The sequence below is a fragment of the Narcine bancroftii genome, unplaced genomic scaffold (genome assembly GCF_036971445.1).
Source record: "Narcine bancroftii isolate sNarBan1 unplaced genomic scaffold, sNarBan1.hap1 Scaffold_242, whole genome shotgun sequence".
Lineage (NCBI taxonomy): Eukaryota > Metazoa > Chordata > Chondrichthyes > Torpediniformes > Narcinidae > Narcine > Narcine bancroftii.
The window spans coordinates 138,447-156,963 of NW_027211977.1; the positions used below are offsets into that span (position 1 = coordinate 138,447).

At 46.1% G+C, this 18,517-nt stretch overlaps 1 protein-coding gene across 9 annotated transcripts in view; it reads right to left on the minus strand.

Moving 5' to 3' along the window:
- Positions 1–3,344: 3,344 nt before the first annotated feature.
- LOC138750727 (serine-rich adhesin for platelets-like) overlaps positions 3,345–18,517 on the minus strand; it is a 60,447-nt gene continuing 45,274 nt past the window's right edge. For 6 of the 9 annotated variants that reach the window (XM_069912842.1, XM_069912843.1, XM_069912845.1 and 3 more), the window contains 4 exons: positions 18,138–18,275; positions 15,297–15,434; positions 4,299–4,413; positions 3,345–3,622 (listed from right to left, as the gene is read on the minus strand). In XM_069912842.1, the coding sequence (XP_069768943.1) occupies positions 3,592–3,622; positions 4,299–4,413; positions 15,297–15,434; positions 18,138–18,275 (422 nt within the window). In that variant the 3' untranslated portion in view covers positions 3,345–3,591. Of the gene's footprint in view, positions 3,623–4,298; positions 4,414–8,974; positions 8,991–12,780; positions 13,012–15,296; positions 15,435–18,137; positions 18,276–18,517 lie in introns of those variants that run through there. The other 3 variants (XM_069912838.1, XM_069912844.1, XM_069912840.1) reach the window with 3 other exon arrangements.

The window sequence follows — 18,517 nt, forward strand, 5'->3', positions numbered from 1 at the left end:
CAGTCAAATGCGTTTCTTGTAAAAAGGCAATATCAATTTTCATTTTCTTGATATAAGCCAAAACTCGCTTTCACTTAATCGGCTTATTCAACCCCTGAACATTAAAAGTTGCAAATTTCAAATTAGACATCCTTATAAACTAACAATATAAACACTTACTACAAAATATCACTCCCCTTCTAGTAAGTTAAAACCACTCTCCCTCCCCTAAATATTTTTTATAAGAAAGTATACATATAAAAAAATTAATTATTCCCCCCCAAAAAAGGTAGTAATGCCCTAAAAAACTGGGTGTGGTAAACCCCACTAGTGGCAGATGACTATCAAAGATTTCATTGCTATCCCCTCCCACCCAGCCAGAAATACATCATTCATATTAATACAATCCAGTACTGCAAATATATTCAACCCAATGACTCCATTCCCAATGATTGTTCCGGGTCTTCAATGTCAATAAGACTTTGTGTTAAAACCTCTTTCTTTCCATTTTTCTCATTCTGCCCATTTCCGTTTCCATTTGCCCTCTTTTTAGGCGACGGTGGTGAAACTCTTCCATGTCCACGTAAATCCGGTGATAAATTAGCAAAAACTAACGCATCGAGATCATTCTCAAAAAATTGAGATTGAAAGTTGCCAGAAAAGACCTTTAACACAGCAGGATATCGAAAAGCAAATTTATAACCCTTCCGCCACAGCACTTCTTCAGCCGAATTAAATTCCCTTCGTCGCCTAATAATTTCTTAATTCAAATTTGTGTAAAAAGAAAACTATTATTTTGAATTATCATTGGAGATTGACTTTCTCGTCCCACCGTAGTATCATTTCTCTGTCTTGATAGTTCAGGCACCGAACTAAGACCGCTCGTGGTGGTTGTCATGGTAACAGTTTATTTCGTAATGCTCTATGTGCCCTCTCCAATACTAAACCTTCTGAAAAAAATTCTTTGCCCAACACCTCGGGAATCCAACTCTTGAAAAATTTTATTGGATCAGACCCTTCAATGTCTTCTGGAAGACCCACAATTTTCACATTGTTTCTCTGACTTTGATTTTCCAATGAATCAATTTTTTTTCAGTAAGTCTTTCTTCTGGATTCCCCAATCCACAAACTAATCTTCCACTTTCTCTATTTTTTTGCTTGTTTCATTCAACTTGAATTTTACATTCAGAAAAAACTCTTTCAATTAAAAAAAAATTTTCTTGCACTGTATCCACTGATTTAATACATTTACTGACCCCTCTTAACTGTAGATATATCTTCAGACATATTAGATATTTTAGCGGTCACATCCAAAAATCCTTGAGTCATTTGTTTAGACATATTGTCCATATGATAGGGAATCCCTTCCAACACTGTACAGACTCCATTCCAGATTCCAGTTCCACATTTTGAGGCCTACCTTCTCTGGACTCCACCTCCAATTGTTCTTGTGAACTGCTCGTTAAAGGTAAGTCTTCCTCTTCTTCCAACGTTGTCGGGCCCTTCCCAGTGCGGCTGCAGGTCTGTACACCTGACGGCGGTATCCTGACCACGTCGGGACGCCGCCGCTCAGCCCCCCCCACCTACAGCCCACACACGGTCCAGTAACTCACGGACCCTTGAAGCGCCTGCGCATGCCTGGCAAGGCCAGGGACTGTGCAGAGGCAGCTTCTGACGCCCTTCTGCGCGTCCCCGGCTCACCCGATGGCAGCCCAGGCTCAAGGGCTCTTCTCTCAGCCGGGTCGCCTGCGCGATTGACATCGCGAACACGCGAATCAACTCCGGCCGAGCTCGTCAACATGCTGGCGCCATCTTGTGGAGACAAGGTCGGTGCCAGTGTAATACTCAGCCTGGCAGGAGTTCTCTGTGCCTTGGAGGTTCCAAACGACAATTCCGTGGCTTCAACTGGACAGGTAGGCCTCAATTCTTCAGCACTTTTAAAAGGTAATTTCTTCTGTAATTGAGCTTCTGTTTTTTTTTAACATTAGTCGCCATTGTGACCCAGTAATGTTCCCAAAAATAAAGATACAACTTTTAATCACTTAGATAACTTTAAAGACGGGTGCTTAAAAAACTGTCGGAGGAGGGGTGGGATCGCACATCTGCCCTCTACGTCATCTTGCCACACCCCCTCCGCCCCTCCTGGTTGAGGGTGGCGGCGAGGGCCACATCAGAGGCATCGCACTCCACTTGGAACAGGGAGTCCTCATCCACGGCATGCATTGTGGCATCTGCAATGTCCTGCCTGATGCAGGTAAAGGCTGCCTGCGCCGTGCGCAGGTGGGAGGGGAAAGGTGGTGGCCTGGGCCTTTTGAATTGGTCAAAAGAGAAGCGGGGAACTCACTGGGAGTAGTAGGAAAAGAGGCCGAGGTACCTGTGGAAGGCCTTGAGTGTGTGGGGGAGGGGTAGCTCCATTAATGGGCGCGTGCGCTCTGAATCAGGGCCGGTTTCACCATGTACCCTAGGACGGCGAGGCGGGTGGTGCAGAACACACACTTCTCCTTGTTGTAAGTGAGGTTCAACTCCTCGGCCATCCGGAGTCATCTCTCCAGGTTGGCATTGAGGTCCTGCTGGTCATGGCCGCAGATGGTGACATTGTCCCGATATGGGAAGGTTGTGCAGGTCTACCCTGCTGTCCATTTCGTGCTGGAAGTGACCCCAAACGGAACTCGGCAGAACTGGTAGAGACACCTGTCTACCTCAAAGGCAGTGTAGGGCTTGTCCCACCTGTGGATTGGGAGCTGATGATAGGCCAACTTCAGGTCGATTGTGGAGAAGACCCTGTAGCGGACTATCTCATTGACCATGTCAGCTATCCTGGGTAAGGGGTAGGCATCCAGCTGGGTGTACCGGTTAATAGTCTGACTGTAGTCTATGACCATTCTCGGTTGGCTGCCCCCTTGGCTCTCCACAAGCTGGTACTGGGTTCTACGACGCCCTCCGCCAGGAGCCGCTTTACCTTTGTTTTAATGAATTCTCTCTCGTCTGCTTCTGGCGGCTATCGGCTCACAGTCTGGTGTGAGGTAGGAGAAGAGGGCAGGAGAGGTGATGCACAGTGTGGAGAGGCCTCAGGTGGGCTTGGAGTTGTGGGACAGTGCACTGTGGAGCATAAGCGGGGGTAGGAGCCCACTGAAGGTGAGGGTGATGCTCTGTAGGTGTCACTGGAAACCTAAGCCTAGGAGGACAGAGACTGGGCATGACCAGGAGCCTGAACCAGTCGTATGTCTCCCTTTACCCCCCTGCCCCCTCCACGGTCACCGCAGGAGAAATCATTACGAGGAAGAAAGGGGTTAAAAGCCAATGAGAGTAAAAGGCAGATTTTGAGGCATTCTAGTAAGGAGGGCAAGGCAATTCAAAAGGACCAATTAGCAGACTAACAGTAGGAATTTACTCTGAATGAATCAACAAACAGGTGTATACTCCGCCCATGAGTAAACTGAACAAAGGCAAGCTGGGAAACACAAGGTCAGTCTCTACCAGCCTTTATAGAGAGCATCTTTGTGAGGCCTTGTGCAGAGAACTCAAAATTCTGTAGAATAAAATAGTCTGTCCGGGATGAAAGTTTGGGTAACGTAATTTCGTGAAGTCCACCAAACGAACCAGAATCCAGAATTACACTTCAGAAGCTTTAGGGAAATTCAACCTGGAATTCACCAAAGGAGAATAATTATTAATGTTCAAACATGATCAGGAGCTTCACTCTGTGTCCGACCCCGGGAGTGTGTGATGGGACAGTGCGGAGGGAGCTTCACTCTGTGTCTGACACCGGGAGAGTGTGATGCAACGGTATGGAGGGAGCTTCACTCTGTGTCTGACCCTGAGAGTGTGTGATGGGACAGTGCAGAGGGAGCTTCACTCTGTTTCTGAGCCCGGGAGTGTGTGACGGGATGGTGCGGAGGGAACTTCAATCTGTGTCCGACCCCGGGAGAGTGTTATGGGATGGTGCGGAGGGAGCTTCACTCTGTGTCTAACCCCGAGAGTGTGTGACGGGACGGTGTGGAGGGAGCTTCACTCTGTCCGACCCCGGGAGTATGTGATGGGATGGTGTAGAGGGAGCTTCACTCTGTGTCTGACCCCGGGAGTGTGTGATGGGACGGTTCGGAGGGAGCTTCACTTTGTGCCTGACCCCGGGAGTGTGTGATGGGACGGTGTGGAGGGAGCTTCACTCTGTGTCTGACCCCGGGAGTGTGTGATGGAATGGTGCGGAAGGAGTGAGTGTTTGACAGGACAGTGCGGAGGGACAGTGAGACTGAATGGTGCGGAGGGAGGGAGCAGGTGATAGGATGGTGCGGAGGGAGCCGTCTTCACACTGAACCTACCTCGAGGATTTTGATCCCTCATTTTTCACTGTGCAGATCACCAGAATTACCATCAGTAAGAAAACCACAATAGGAACAAATATGATTATAATCATGGGTACTGTCCTTCGGTGATCTGGTGGGACAAGTCACAAGTGAGGAGGGGGTGGGGCAGAGAGGGAGAGAGAGAGAGAGAGAGAAAGAGAAAGAGAGAGAGGTAGAGAGAGCAGGGAGAGGGAGAGATAGACAAAGGGACGGAGAGGGGGGAAGAAACGAGGAGGTAAAGAGAGAGAGAGAGAAAGACATGTTAAACCATATCAGGATGTATGCAGTGAATAGTCATGCCCTTGTGAGTGTTATTGAACAGAGGTTCTGGGGTACAGGGACATGGTACACTGAGAGTGGAGTCACAGGGAGATGGGGTTGGGAAGGGTGTTGTAGAACAGAAAGACCCTAGGTTACAGGGACATTGTTCCATGAGAGTGGGGACACTGGTAGACGGGGCAGGGAAAGTTGTTGGAGAACAGAGAAACCCCGTGGTACAGGAATATTGAGCCATGATAGTGGGGACACAGATAGACGTGGGGGGGAATTGTGTTGGAGAACAGAGAAATCCTGGGGTACAGGGCCTCTTTCCCTCAAAGTGGGGACATAGGTAGACGGGGTGGGGAACAGTATTGTAGAACAGACAGACCCCGGGGTACATGGACATTGTTCCCAGAGAGTGGGGATACAGTTAGATGGGGCAAGGAAGGGTGCTGGAGAACAGAGAGACCAAGGGGTACAGGTAAATATTTCCCTGAGAGTGGGGAGACAGGTAGACAGGGCGGGGAAGGATGTTATAGAACAAACAGACCCCGGTTACAGGGACATTATTCCACGAGAGTTGGGACACAGATAGACGGAGCAGGGAAGGTTGTTGGAGAACAGAGAGACCCTGGGGTACAGGGATATAGTTCCCTGAGAGTGGGAAGACTGGGAGATGAGGTGGGGAAGGATGTTGGAGAACAGAGAGACCCTGGGCATAGGGACATTGTTCTCTGAGAGTGGGGTAACAGGTAGATGGGTGGGGAAGGGTGCTGGAGAAATGAGAGACCCCGGGGTTCAGGGATACCGTTTACTGATATTGGGGACACAGGTAGATGGATCGGCGAAGGGTGTTGTAGAACAGAGAGAGACCCAGGGATACAGGGGCATTGTTCCCTGAGAGTGGGGGATACAGGTAGATGGGGCGGGAAGGGTGTTGGAGAACAGAGAGACCCCGGGGTACAGGGACCTTGTTCCCTGAGAGTGGGAACACAAGTAGACGGAGCGGGGAAGGGTGTTGTAGAACAGAGAGACCTCGTGGTACAGGAATATTGTTCCATAAGAGTAGGGACACAGATAGACATGGCTGGGAATGGTGTTGGAGAACAGAGACCGCGGTACAGGGACCTCTATCCCTGAGAGTGGGGACACAGGTAGACGGGGCAGGGAAGTGTATTGTAGAACAGACAGACCCCGGGGTACATGGACATTTTTCCTTGAGAGTGGGAACACAAGTAGACGGAGCGGGGAAGGGTGCTAGAGAACAGAGACCCCGTGGTACAGGGACATCGTTCCCTGAGAGTGGGAACACAAATAGACAGAGCGGGGAAGGGTGTTGTACAACAGAGAGACCCCGGGGTATCGGGACATCATTCCCTGAGAGTGGGGACACAGGTAAACGGTGCGGGGATGAGTTTTGTAGAACAGAGAGATCCTGAATACAGGGACATCGTTCAGTGAGAATGTGGACACACTTAGATGGAGCGGGAAAGGGTGTTGGAGAACAGAGAGATCCCGGGGTACAGGGCATTGTTCCCTGAGAGTGGGAACACAAGTAGACAGAGCGGGGAAGGGTGTTGTAGAAGAGAGAGACCCCGTGGTACAGGAATATTGTTCCATAAGAGTGGGGACACAGATAGACAGGCTGGGAATGGTGTTGGAGAACAGAGACACCGCGGTATAGGGACCTCTATCCCTGAGAGTGGGGACACAGGTAGACGGGGCAGGGAAGTGTATTGTAAAACAGACAGACACCGGGGTACATGGACATTTTTCCCTGAGAGTGGGGATACAGATTAGTGGAAACTCTGTATTTGTGTACTATCAGTTAAGATCATTTGTAAAACAGATATGTGGTCGGCAAATGACTTTATTGCCTGAAACTAGTTTTGAGAAATATGTACTTTCAATACCAGAAAAGGGGTATATATCTGATTTGTATTGTATTTTGCAAGAAAATGAAAGTAAGAAAGATTGGGACAAAGATAAGTTGAAATGGGAAAAAGATTTAGGTTCTACAATAGCTGAAGAAGCTTGGATGGAAATTTGTCAAAACAGTATTCGGAAATTGATAAATGCTAGATTAGCGATGATTAATTATAATTTTATACATCAATTATATTTAAGACCAGAAAAATTAAAAAAATTTGGTCTTAGTAAGTCAGACTGTTGTTTTCGTTGTGACCAGACAGCTAATACTTTTTTACATACTGTCTAGTCCTGTGACTGATTGCAACAGTTTTGGAAAGGTATTCAATCTATATTTAATAGATTATATAATATTTGTCTTGTATTAGATCCTGATATATTTTTATTAGGGAATATGCAATCATTAATTGATTTAGGATTAAATGATTATCAGATTTCTTTTATCTATTTAGCTTTAGCAGTGGCCAAGAAATGAATAGCGTCTACTTGGAAAGATAGAAATATACCAACTTTGGACAGGTGGTATTTAGAGATGAAGTCTTGTTTAATTATGGAAAGGATATCTTTTTCAATTCAAGATAAGATGTCTTTTTATAAGTTGAAGTGGACTCCATTTGTTAAGTATATGCAATTAAGTTTGATTTAAGTATGTTCTTAGATGTGATATTTTAGATCTGATAAATCTTTCTTTTTAATTATTTTTATTTGTCATATTTTTCTTTTTCTTTGTGTGTGTTTTTTTAATACATAATATTATTAATTTTACTAATTCTTCACTCTTTATTTTGGGAGAGGGGAAGGGTGGGTTTTTTTTATATATAGATTTTTTAGTTCTTGTATATGTATGGGGGGTTAGGTTGAATTAAGTTAGGTTATTAATGTTGTATTGTAATTATATTGTTTTTATTTTATATCTTTTCTTTAAATGTAATTTTTCTTTTTATTCCTGTGATAAAATCTTTAAATAAAGTTTTTAAAAAAACAAATAAATAAAAACCTCGGCCATCTATATGAACTCAATTATTATCCACTAATGAAAAAATTACAAGACGACTTAGAGCATTGGAAAGACTTACCACTAACACTAATAGGAAGGATAAACTGTATTAAAATGAACATTTTCCCAAGGATACAATACCTATTTCAGGCATTGCCAATACACTTGACAGAGAAATTATTCAAGGAGTTAAAGAAAATAATAAGGAAATTCTTATGGAAAGGAGGGAAACCGAGGATAGCAATAGATAAATTAACAGAATGTTATAAACAAGGAGGCTTACAACTGCCAAACTTTAAAAATTATTATCGAGCCGCACAATTAAGATACCTATCAGATTTTTATCAAACAAGGGAAAAGCCAGATTGGACTAGATTAGAACTAGATAAAATAGGGGAGAAGATACCTGAACACATATTATATAAATGGGATGAAAAATTGGTACAACATAGGAATTCTCCAGTATTACATCATCTGCTCAATATTTGGAAGAAGATTCATGTAGAAAGGAATAAAACAAATTACCAACTATCAAAACTAATACTGACACAAAATCAGCTAATCCCTTTTACAATAGATAACCTTTCCTTTAGAGAATGGGAGAAAAAAGGGATCAAAAGAATAGAAAATTGCTTTTCGGGAAATAAATTATTATCCTTTGAACAAATGAAGGATAAATATAATATAACTCACGATACAGTGTTGGCATACTACCAACTGAAATCCTACTTGAAGGACAAATTGGGAAGCAGTCTGAGGTTACCAAAGGGAAGTAATTTTGAATATGTGATTACAGACACAATGATAATCAAAAAATTTGTAACAAACATGTATATTAAACTACAAGAAAAGGAGAATGAGGAAACAAATGGTAAAACTAAACAAAAATGGGAACAAGATCTAAACATAAAGATAAAGAAGGAAACATGGGAGAAGTTATGCTCTGGAACGATGAGAAATACAATAAATACGAGGTTACGTATGATACAATATAACTGGATACACAGGCTATACATTACACCTCAAAAGTTAAATAAATGGGACCCAACAGTATCTGACAGATGTTTTTGCTGTAAAAAGGAAGTGGGAACAACAATTCATGCAATCTGGACATGTGAGAAAGTGAAAAAATTTTGGGAAGATCTAAACCAGATATTAAATAAAATCACAAAAAGAAATATACCAAAAAACCCAGAGATCTTCCTCCTAAGTAATATAAAAAACAAAGAATTTGGACTTGATTTGGATGGTGCACAAAAAAGATTTGTTATGATAGCCCTAGCTGTAGCAAAAAAATGTATTATGTCACCCTGGAAATTAGAAGATAACTTGAGAATACAACAATGGCATATAGAAATGAATAAATGTATTCCATTAGAAAAAATAACCTATAATTTAAGAAATAACATTACAATATTTGAACAAATATGGGAGCCATACATGAAACATAATAGAGAAAACCTACCGGAGACATGTATCACCTAAAATGACAGAAGGAGAAGAGAATGAAAAGAACTGACTTAGTGGAATTTCTTGTTTATTTTTATTGAGTGACAACATTGTTTGATGGGTTTAATGTATCTTATTTTCTGAACTTTAAATAAATGGGAGGGGAGGTAGGGATGGAGGGAGGGGAGGAGGGAAGGGGGGGGAGAAAACGACACTGTATATATTCAAGAAGGAAAATGTATGTATCTTGATCAATATGGTTCATAGTGTGAAAAAAAAATTTAAAAAAAAAAGAGAGTGGTAATACAGATAAATGAGTTGGGGAAGGATGTTGGAGAACAGAGAGAACCTGGATACAGGGCATTGTTCCCTGTGAGTGGGGATACACGGAGACGGGGCGGGGAAGGGTGCTGGAGAACAGAGAGATCCCGGGGAACAGGAACATCGTTCCCTGAAAGTGGGGACACAGGTAGACGGGGCAGGGAAGGGTGTTGTAGAACAGAGAAAGTCTGGGGTACAGGTACAAAGTTCCCTGAGAGTGGGAATACAGGTAGATGGGGCGGGGAAGGGTGTTGTAGAACAGAGAGACCCCAGGTTATAGGGACATTGTTCCATGAGAGTGGGGACACTAGTAGACGGGGCGGGAAGGGTGTTGTAGAACAGAGAAACCCCATGGTACAGGAATATTGAGCCATGAGAGTGGGGACACAGATAGACGTGGGGGGGAATGGTGTTGGAGAACAGGGCCTCTTTCCCTCAGGGTGGGGACATAGGTAGATGGGGCGGGGAAGGGTACTGTAGAATAGACAGACCCTGGGGTACATGGACATTGTTCCCAGAGAGTGGGGATACAGTTAGATGGGGCGAGGAAGGGTGCTGGAGAACAGAGAGAACCTGGAGTACAGGGACTTAGTTTCCTGCTAGTGGGGACACAGGGAGACGGGGCGGGGAAGGATGTTGTAGAACAGAGAGTCCAAGGGGTACAGGTAAATATTTCCCTGAGAGTGGGGATAGTGGTAAATGGGGTGGGGAAGGTTGTTATAGAAAAGACAGACCCCGGTTACAGGGGCATTGTTCCCTGAGAGTGGGGATACAGGTAGACAGGGTGGTGAAGGGTGTTGTCGAACAGAGAACCCAGAGTAAAGGGACATTGCTCCCTGAGAGTGGGTATACAGCCAGATAGGGCGGGGAAGGGTGGTGGAGAACAGAGAGACCCAAAGGAACAGGATAATCATTCCATGAAAGTGGGGACACAGGTAGACTGGGCGGGGAAGGGTTTTGTAGAACAGAGAAAACACGGAGTACAGAGACATCGTTCACTGAGAGTGGGTAAACAGGTAGACGAGGCGGGGAAGGGTGTTGTAGAACAGAGAGACCCCGGGATACAGGGACATAGATCCCTGAGAGTGGGAAAACAGGTAGACACAGCAGAAAAGGGTGTTGAGGAACAGAGCGTCCCTGTGGTACAGGAATATTGTTCCATGAGAGTGGAGACACAGATAGACATGGCGGGGAAGGTATTGGAGAACAGAGAGACCGTGGGGTACTGGGACCTCTTTACCTGAGGGTGGGGACACAGGTAGTTGGGGCGGGGAAGGGTGTTGTAGAATAGAGAGACACCGTGGTACAGGAATATTGTTCCATAATAGTTGGGACACAGATAGACATGGCTGGGAATGGTGTTGGAGAACAGAGAGACCCCAGGGTACAGGGACATCGTTCCCTGAGAGAGGGGACACAGGTGGACAGGGTGGGGATGGGTGTTCTAGAACAGAAAGACCCCGGGGTACAGGGACATCGTTCCCTGAGAGATGGGACACAGGTAGACAGGGCGGGGATGGGTGTTCTAGAATAGAAAGACCCCGGGGTACAGGGTCATCGTTCACTGAGAGTGGGGACACAGATTGATGGGGCAAGGAATGATATTGTCGAACAGAGAGACCCAGAGGTATAGGGACTTCATTCCCTGATAATGGGGACACAGGTTGATGGGGTGTGGAAGGGTGTTGTAGAACAGAGAGACCAAGGGGTACATGGACATTGTTCCCTGAGAGTTGGGACACAGGTAGACAAGGCAGGGAAGGGTGTTGGAGAACAGAGAGACCGTGGGGTACAGGGACGTCGTTCCCTGAGAGTGGGGACACAGGTAGATGGGGTAATTTGTTTTATTCCTTTCTACGTGACTCTTCTTCCAAATGTTGAGCAGATGATGCAATACCGGTGAATTCCTATTTTGTGCCAATTTTTCATCCCATTTATATAGTATATGTTCAGGTATCTTCTCCCCTATTTTATCTAGTTCTAATCTGGTCCAATCTGGTTTTTCCCTTGTTTGATAAAAATCTGATAGGTATCTTAATTGTGCGGCTCTATAATAATTCTTAAAGTTTTGTAGTTGTAAGCCTCCTTGTTTGTACCCTTCTGTTAATTTATCTAGTGCTATCCTCGGTTTCCCCCCTTTCCATAAGAATTTCTTTATTATTTTCTTTAGCTCCTTGAAGAATTTCTCAGTTAGGTGAATTTGTAAGGACTGAAATAGGTATTGTATCCTTGGGAAAATGTTCATTTTAATACAGTTTATCCTTCCTTTCAGTGTTAGTGGTAAGTCTTTCCAATGCTCTAAGTCGTCTTGTAATTTTTTCATTAATGAATGATAATTTAGTTTATATAAATGGCCAAGATTTTTATTTCCTTGTATACCTAGGTATCGCATTGCTTGTGCTTGCCATCTAAATGGTGATTCTTTCTTAAACTTTGTGAAATCCGCATTATTCATTGGCATTGCTTCACTTTCATTTGCGTTGATCTTGTACCCCAATACTTCTCCATATTCCTTCAATTTCCTATGTAATTCTTTTATTGATATTTCTGGTTCTGTTAAGTATTTTATAACGTCATCTGCAAATAGACTGATTTTATATTCCTTATCTTTTATTTTTATCCCTCTTATTTTATTTTCTGTTCTTATCAGTTCTGCTAGTGGTTCTATAGCTAACGCGAACAGTGAGGGAGATAATGGACATCCCTGCCTTGTTGATCTACTTAAGTTAAATTGTTTTGATATATATTCATTTACTGTCACTTTCGCCAATGGTCCCTTATATAATGCTTTAATCCAATTAATATATTGCTTTGGTAGGCTGAATTTTTGTAGTACTTTGAATAAATGATTCCATTCTACCATGTCAAAGGCCTTCTCTGCGTCTAAAGCAACTGCTACTGTTGGAGTTTTATTTCCTTCCACTGCATGAATTAAGTTAATAAATTTACAGATATTGTTTGTTGTTCGTCTTTTTTTAATAAATCCAGTTTGGTCTAGATTTACTATTTTTGGTACATAGTCGGCCAATCTGTTTGCTAATAGTTTAGCTATTATCTTATAATCTGTGTTAAGTAGAGATATTGGTGTATATGACGCTGGTGCTAGTAGATCTTTCCCTGTCTTTGGTTTACTGTAATTATTGCTGTTTTGCATGAATCTGGTATGTTTTGTGTTTTGTCAATCTGGTTGATTACTTCCAGGAGCAGAGGAATTAATAAGTCTTTAAATGTTTTATAGAATTCTATTGGAAATCCATCCTCTCCTGGTGTTTTATTGTTCGGTAATTTCTTTTAATATCTCCTGTAATTCTTCTATTTCAAATGGTTTTATTAATTTATTTTGCTCCTCTGTTTGTAATTTCGGTAGTTCAATTTTAGTTAGAAATTCATCTATTTTGTCTTCTTTCCCTTCGTTTTCAGTTTGATATAGTTGTTCGTAGAATTCCCTGAAGTTTTCATTGATCTCCGTTGGATTATATGTAATTTGTTTGTCCTTTTTCCTTAATGCCAATACCATTCTTTTAGTTTGTTCTGTCTTAAGCTGCCATGCTAGAATGTAAGGAAGGTGGAAGCATCAGGTATTAATGATGAAGTAGTGAAATGAATTCAACAATGGGAGATGCCAGAGAGTAGTGGTAGAAAATTGTTTGTCAGATTGGAGGCCGGAGTCAAGTGGATTTGCTTCAGGAATCGGTTCTGGGTCCACTGCTGTTTGTCATATATATTAACGATCTAGATGGTAGGGTGGAAAATTCGATTAGTAAATTTGCAGATGATACAAATGTTGGAGGTGTTGTTGACAGTGAGGAAGATTATCAAAGCTTACAGGACAGTTAGAAGAGAGGGCTGAACGATGGCAGATGGAGTGTAAGGAGCTACATTTTCGTCGGACTAATTAAAATAGGACAGATACATTAAATGGTGGACATTTGAGGAGTGCAGTGGAACAGAGGGATTTAGGAGTCATGGAAAATAACTGAAAGTTGAATCACATGTGGATAGGATGTTGGCTTTCATGAATCAGAGCATAGAAAACAAGAGTTGGAATGCTATGTTGAAATTGTATAAGGCATTGGATAGAGTTGTCAGTGTGGGAACGGTAAACACGGTGGGAACAGCAGTTTCTGTCGCCGTGTCTGCTCCCGTGGACAAACAAAACCGTAAAAATATCCTGTGCCTTCTGCAAAAAATGAATAGCAGAAACTGGAGGGGGTTACAGAGAGAGGGAGGGGTGGAGGGGACCGGAGGGGATTACAGAGAGAGCGAGGAGTGTAGGGGAACAGTTGGGGTTACGTAGAGAGGGGGGAGTGTAGGGGACTGGAGGGGGTTGCAGAGACAGGGAGGGGTGTAGGGGACCGGAGAGAGTTACAGAGACAGGGAGGAGTGTTCGGGATGGTGGAAGTTACAGAGACAGGGAAGGGGGTAAGTGACCAGAGGGGGTTACAGAGACATGGAGGCGTAGAGGGGACTGGTGGGAGTTACAGAGACAGGGAGGGGTGAAGGGGACTGGAGTGGGTTACAATGACAGGGAGGGGTATGGGGGACTGGAGGAAGTTACATAGACAAGGAGGAATGTAGGGGACAGTGGGGGTTACAGAGACAGGCAGGGGTGTAGGGGACCAGAGAGGGTTACAGAGACATGGAGGCATGCAGGGGACCAGAGTGGAGTTTCAGAGACATGTAGGCGTGCAGGGGACAAGAGGGTTACAGAGACAGGAGGGGGTGTCAGGGAGGGGTGGAGGTGACCTGAGGGGTTTACAGAGACAGGGATGGTTTTAGGGGACTGGAGGGGTTTACTGAGACAGAGAAGGCTGTAGGGGACTGGAGGGGGTACAGAGACAGGGAGGGTTTTAGGGGACTGGATGGGTTTTCTGAGACAGAGAGAGTTGTAGGGGACTAGAGGGGGTACAGAGACAGAGAGGCGTGGATGGGAACCGGAGGGGGTTATAGAGTCAGGGAGGGGTGGAGGGGACCGGAGGGTGCTACAGGGACAGAGTGGCATGGAGGTGAGCGGAGGGGGTGTTACAGAGACAGGGAGGGGTGTAAGTGACTGGAGTGGGTTACAGTGTCAGGGAGGGTTTTAGATGACCGGATGGGATTACCGAGATAGAGAGGTCTGTAGGGGACTGGAGGGGGTACAGAGACAGGGAGGGGTGGAATGGATCGGAGTGTATGACAGAGACAGGAATGGGTGTGGGGGACCTGAGGGAGCTATAGAGACAGGGAGGAGTGTAGGGGACGTTAGAGGTTACAGAGAAAGGGAGGAGTGTAGGGGACTGGAATGTGTTACAGAGACAGGGATGGATGTTGTGTGGCCTACAGAGACAGGGAGGAGTGTAGGGGACTTGAGCGGGTGGGTTACAGACACGGGGAGGTGTGTAGGTGACCGGAGAGGGTTACAGTGATAGGGTGGGTTATAGAGGACAGGAGAGGGTTAAAGAAACAGAGAGGGATGTAGGAGACCAGAGGGGGTTACAGAGACAGGGAGGCGTGTAGGGGACCAGAGGAAGTTACAGAGTGAGGGAGGGGTGGAGGGAACCGCAGGGCTTTACAGAGACAGGGAGGGGTGTAGATGACCAGAGGGGAGTAAGAGAAAGCGACAGGAATAGGAGTCCGGAGGGCGTTTCAGAGACAAGGTGGAGCTTTAATTCTCTCTGCCGCCACCCCACCACAGCACTGAGTTTGAGGGATCTGTAAACATCTCTTTCCCATGGACGGCCACTCAATTCCCATCGACAGGGAGACTTCAGGACAAATCTTTGGAGATACTGACCCTCAGAAATTTGAAGTTTTTTACTCTCTGCACGAGGTAACCCTCAATGTTAACTGGGTCGTTAACAGCCCACAATCAGCTGCTTGGTTTAACTGATGTTGATCGCAAGGTTGTTGGTGTGACTCCACTCAACGAGCTGAGAAAGGGTGTATGTTGGAGAGGGAAAGAAAGGGAAACAAAGGAGGGAAATTCATGGAGATATCAAGGGGTGGGGGGAAAGACAGGATAGTGGAGAATATCTGACCTGGTCCCAATGACTCTGAGGTTTCCCGGTGCTGTTGAACATCATTCTCTTTGGATACATCAGTCACATTGGATAGAGTGGTCAGTTTGATAATGGAAAACGTGTTCGGAATAGTTGTCTCAGTTGTTGTGTCTGCTCCTATGGACAAACAAAACCGTAAAAATATCCTGAGTCTTCTGCAAAAAAAATCTAGCAGAGTCCAGAGGGGGTTACAGAGACACGGAAGCGTGGAGGGGACCGGTGAGAGTTACAAAGTCATTGAGGGGTGTTGGGGAACATTTAGGGGAAACAGAGAGAGGTGGGAGTGTTGGGGAGTGGAGGGGGTTACAGTTACATGGATGCAGGAAGGGACCAGTGGGAGTTACAGAAACAGTGAAGGGTGTAGGGGACCGGTGTGGGTGACAATGACAGGGAGGGGTGTAGGGGATTGGAGAGGGTTACAGAGACAGGGAGGGGTGTGGGGGACCAACGAGGGTTACAGAGACATGGAGGTGTGCAGGAGACGAGGGCTACAGAGATAGGGAGGGGTTTAGGGGACCTGAGCGTATTACAGGGACAGGAAGAGGTGTAAGGGACTGGAGTGGATTACAGAGTCAGGGAGGGGTGAAGGTGACCTGATAGTTTATAGAGACAGGGAGGGTTTTAGGGGACTGGAGGGGTTTACTGAGACAGGGAGGGGTGGAGGGGACCGGTGGGGGTTACAGAGACAAGGAGGGGAGTAAGGTACCAGAGGGGATTACAGACACATGGACAGGACCAGAGGTGCTTACAGAGAAACGGAGTGGTTTAGGGGACTGTAGGGGGTTACAGTTGCAGGGAGGTGTGTAGGTGACTGGAGGGTGGGTAGGTTCCAGCGTGGGGGAGCAGTGTAGGGGATGGTGTGGGTTACTGAGAGAGGGAGGTGTGTCGGAGGCTAGTTGGGGTTATAAAGAGAGAAGGGAGTGTAGTGGACTGGAGGGGATTACAGATTCTGGGATGGATGTAGGGGATGGGAAATGGTTACAGAGTCAGGGAGGGGTGTAGGAGACCGGAAGAGGTTATAGAAACAGGGAACTGTGGAGAGTATCGGAAAGGGTAGGTGAACTGTGGGTGTGTTACAGAGATATGGAGGGGTATAGGGGACTGGAGCGGGTTACAGTGATTGGGTGGGGTGTAGGTGACAGGAGGGGCTTATAGAAACAGGGAGGGTTGGAGGGTATCATAGAGGGTTACAGAGGCAGGGAGGGGTAGAGGGGCCAGAGGGTGTTACAGAGACAGGGTGGAGTGTAGGGGATAGTGGGGGTTACAGAGAGGGTGGGGTGTAGGGGACCAGTTCAGTTACAGAGTGGGGGAGGTTACAGAGATGTGGACGGGAGTAGGGAACCAGAGGTGGTTACGGAGACAGGGAGGAGTGTAGGGAACTTGAGCGGGTGGATTACAGACACGCGGAGGGGTGTAGGGGACCAGATGGGGTTACAGTGATAGGGAGGGGTGTAGAGAACAGGAGGGAGGTTATAGAAACAGGGAGGGATGTCGGAGACCGGAGGGGTTACAGAGAAAGGGAAGGGTGTAGGGGATGGTGGGTGTTACAGAGAGAGGGAGGGGTGGAGGGAACTGGAAGGGGTCACAGAGATGGGGAGGGGCGTTGTGTGGACGACAGAGACAGAGAGGGGTGTTGGGGAGTGGTGTGGGTTACATAGACAGGAAGGGGTGTAAGGGACTGGATTCGGTTACAGAGACAGGGAGAGGTGGGGGACCAGAGGAAGTTACATTGACAAGGAGGAATGTAGTAGACAGTGGGGGGTTACAGAGACAGGGAGTGGTGTCGGGGACCAGAGAGGGTTACAGAGACATGGAGGCATGAAGGCAACCAGAGTTGGGTTTCAGAGACATGTAGGCATGCAGGGGACGAGGGCCACAGAGATAGGGAGGGGTTTAGGGGACCTGAGTGTGTTACAGGGACAGGAAGGGGTGTAAGGGACTGGAGTGGATTACAGAGTCAGGGAGGGATGATTTACAGAGACAGGGAGGAGTTTACTGAGACAGAGAGGTTTGTAGGGGACTGGAGGGGGTACAGAGACTGAGAGGCGTGGTGGGGACTTGAGGGGGTGTCAGAGTCAGGGTGACATGGAGGGGACCGGAGAGTGTGTTACAGACACAGCGAGGGGTGTAAGGGATTGGAGTGGGTTACAGTCAGGGAGGATTTAAGGGGACTGGAGGTGTTTACTGAGACAGAGAGGTCTTTAGGGGACTGGAGGGGGTACAGAGACAGGGAGGGCTGGAATGGTTCTGAGTGTATGACAGAGACAGGGATGGGTGTGGGTGACCTGAAGGAGTTACAGAGTGAGGGAGGGGTGGAGGGAACCGCAGGGGTTTACAGAGACAGGGAGGGGTGTAGATGACCAGAGGGGAGTAAGAGTCAGCGAGGGGTTTAGGAGTCCGGAGCGCGTTTCAGAGACAAGGAGGAGCTTTAATTCTCTCTGCCCCTTCTGCGCCTGAGCACTGAATTTGTGGGATCTGTAAACATCTCTTTCCCATGGACGGCCACTCAATTCCCATCGACAGGGAGACTTTAGGACAAATCCTCGGAGATATTGACCCTCAGAAATTTGAAGTTCTTGACTCTCAGCACGAGGTAACCCTCAATGTTAACTGGGTCGTGTTCCCCTGACACACCACTGAAGACCACAATCAGCTGCTTGGTTGAACTGATGTTGATCGCAAGGTTGTTGGTGTGACTCCACTCAACGAGCTGAGAAAGGGTGTATGTTGGAGAGGGAAAGAAAGGGAAACAAAGGAGGGAAATTCATGGAGATATCGAGGGGTGGGGGGAAAGAGACTGGATAGTGGAGAATATCTGACCTGGTCCCAATGACTTTGAGGTTTCCCGATGCTGTTGAACATCATTCTCTTTGGATACCCCAGTCACATTGGATAGAATGGTCAGTTTGATAATGGAAAACGTGTTCGGAACAGTTGTCTCTGTCGTTGTGTCTGCTCCTATGGACAAACAAAACCGTAAAAATATCCTGTGTCTTCTGCAAAAAAAATCTAGCAGAGTCCAGAGGGGGTTACAGAGAAACGGAAGCGTGGAGGGGACCGGTGAGAGTTACAAACTCATTGAGGGGTGTTGGGGAACATTTGGGGTTACAGAGAGAGGTGGGAGTGTTGGGGACTGGAGGGGGTTAAAGTTACATGGAGGCAGGAAGGGACCAGTGGGAGTTACAGAAACAGGGAAGGGT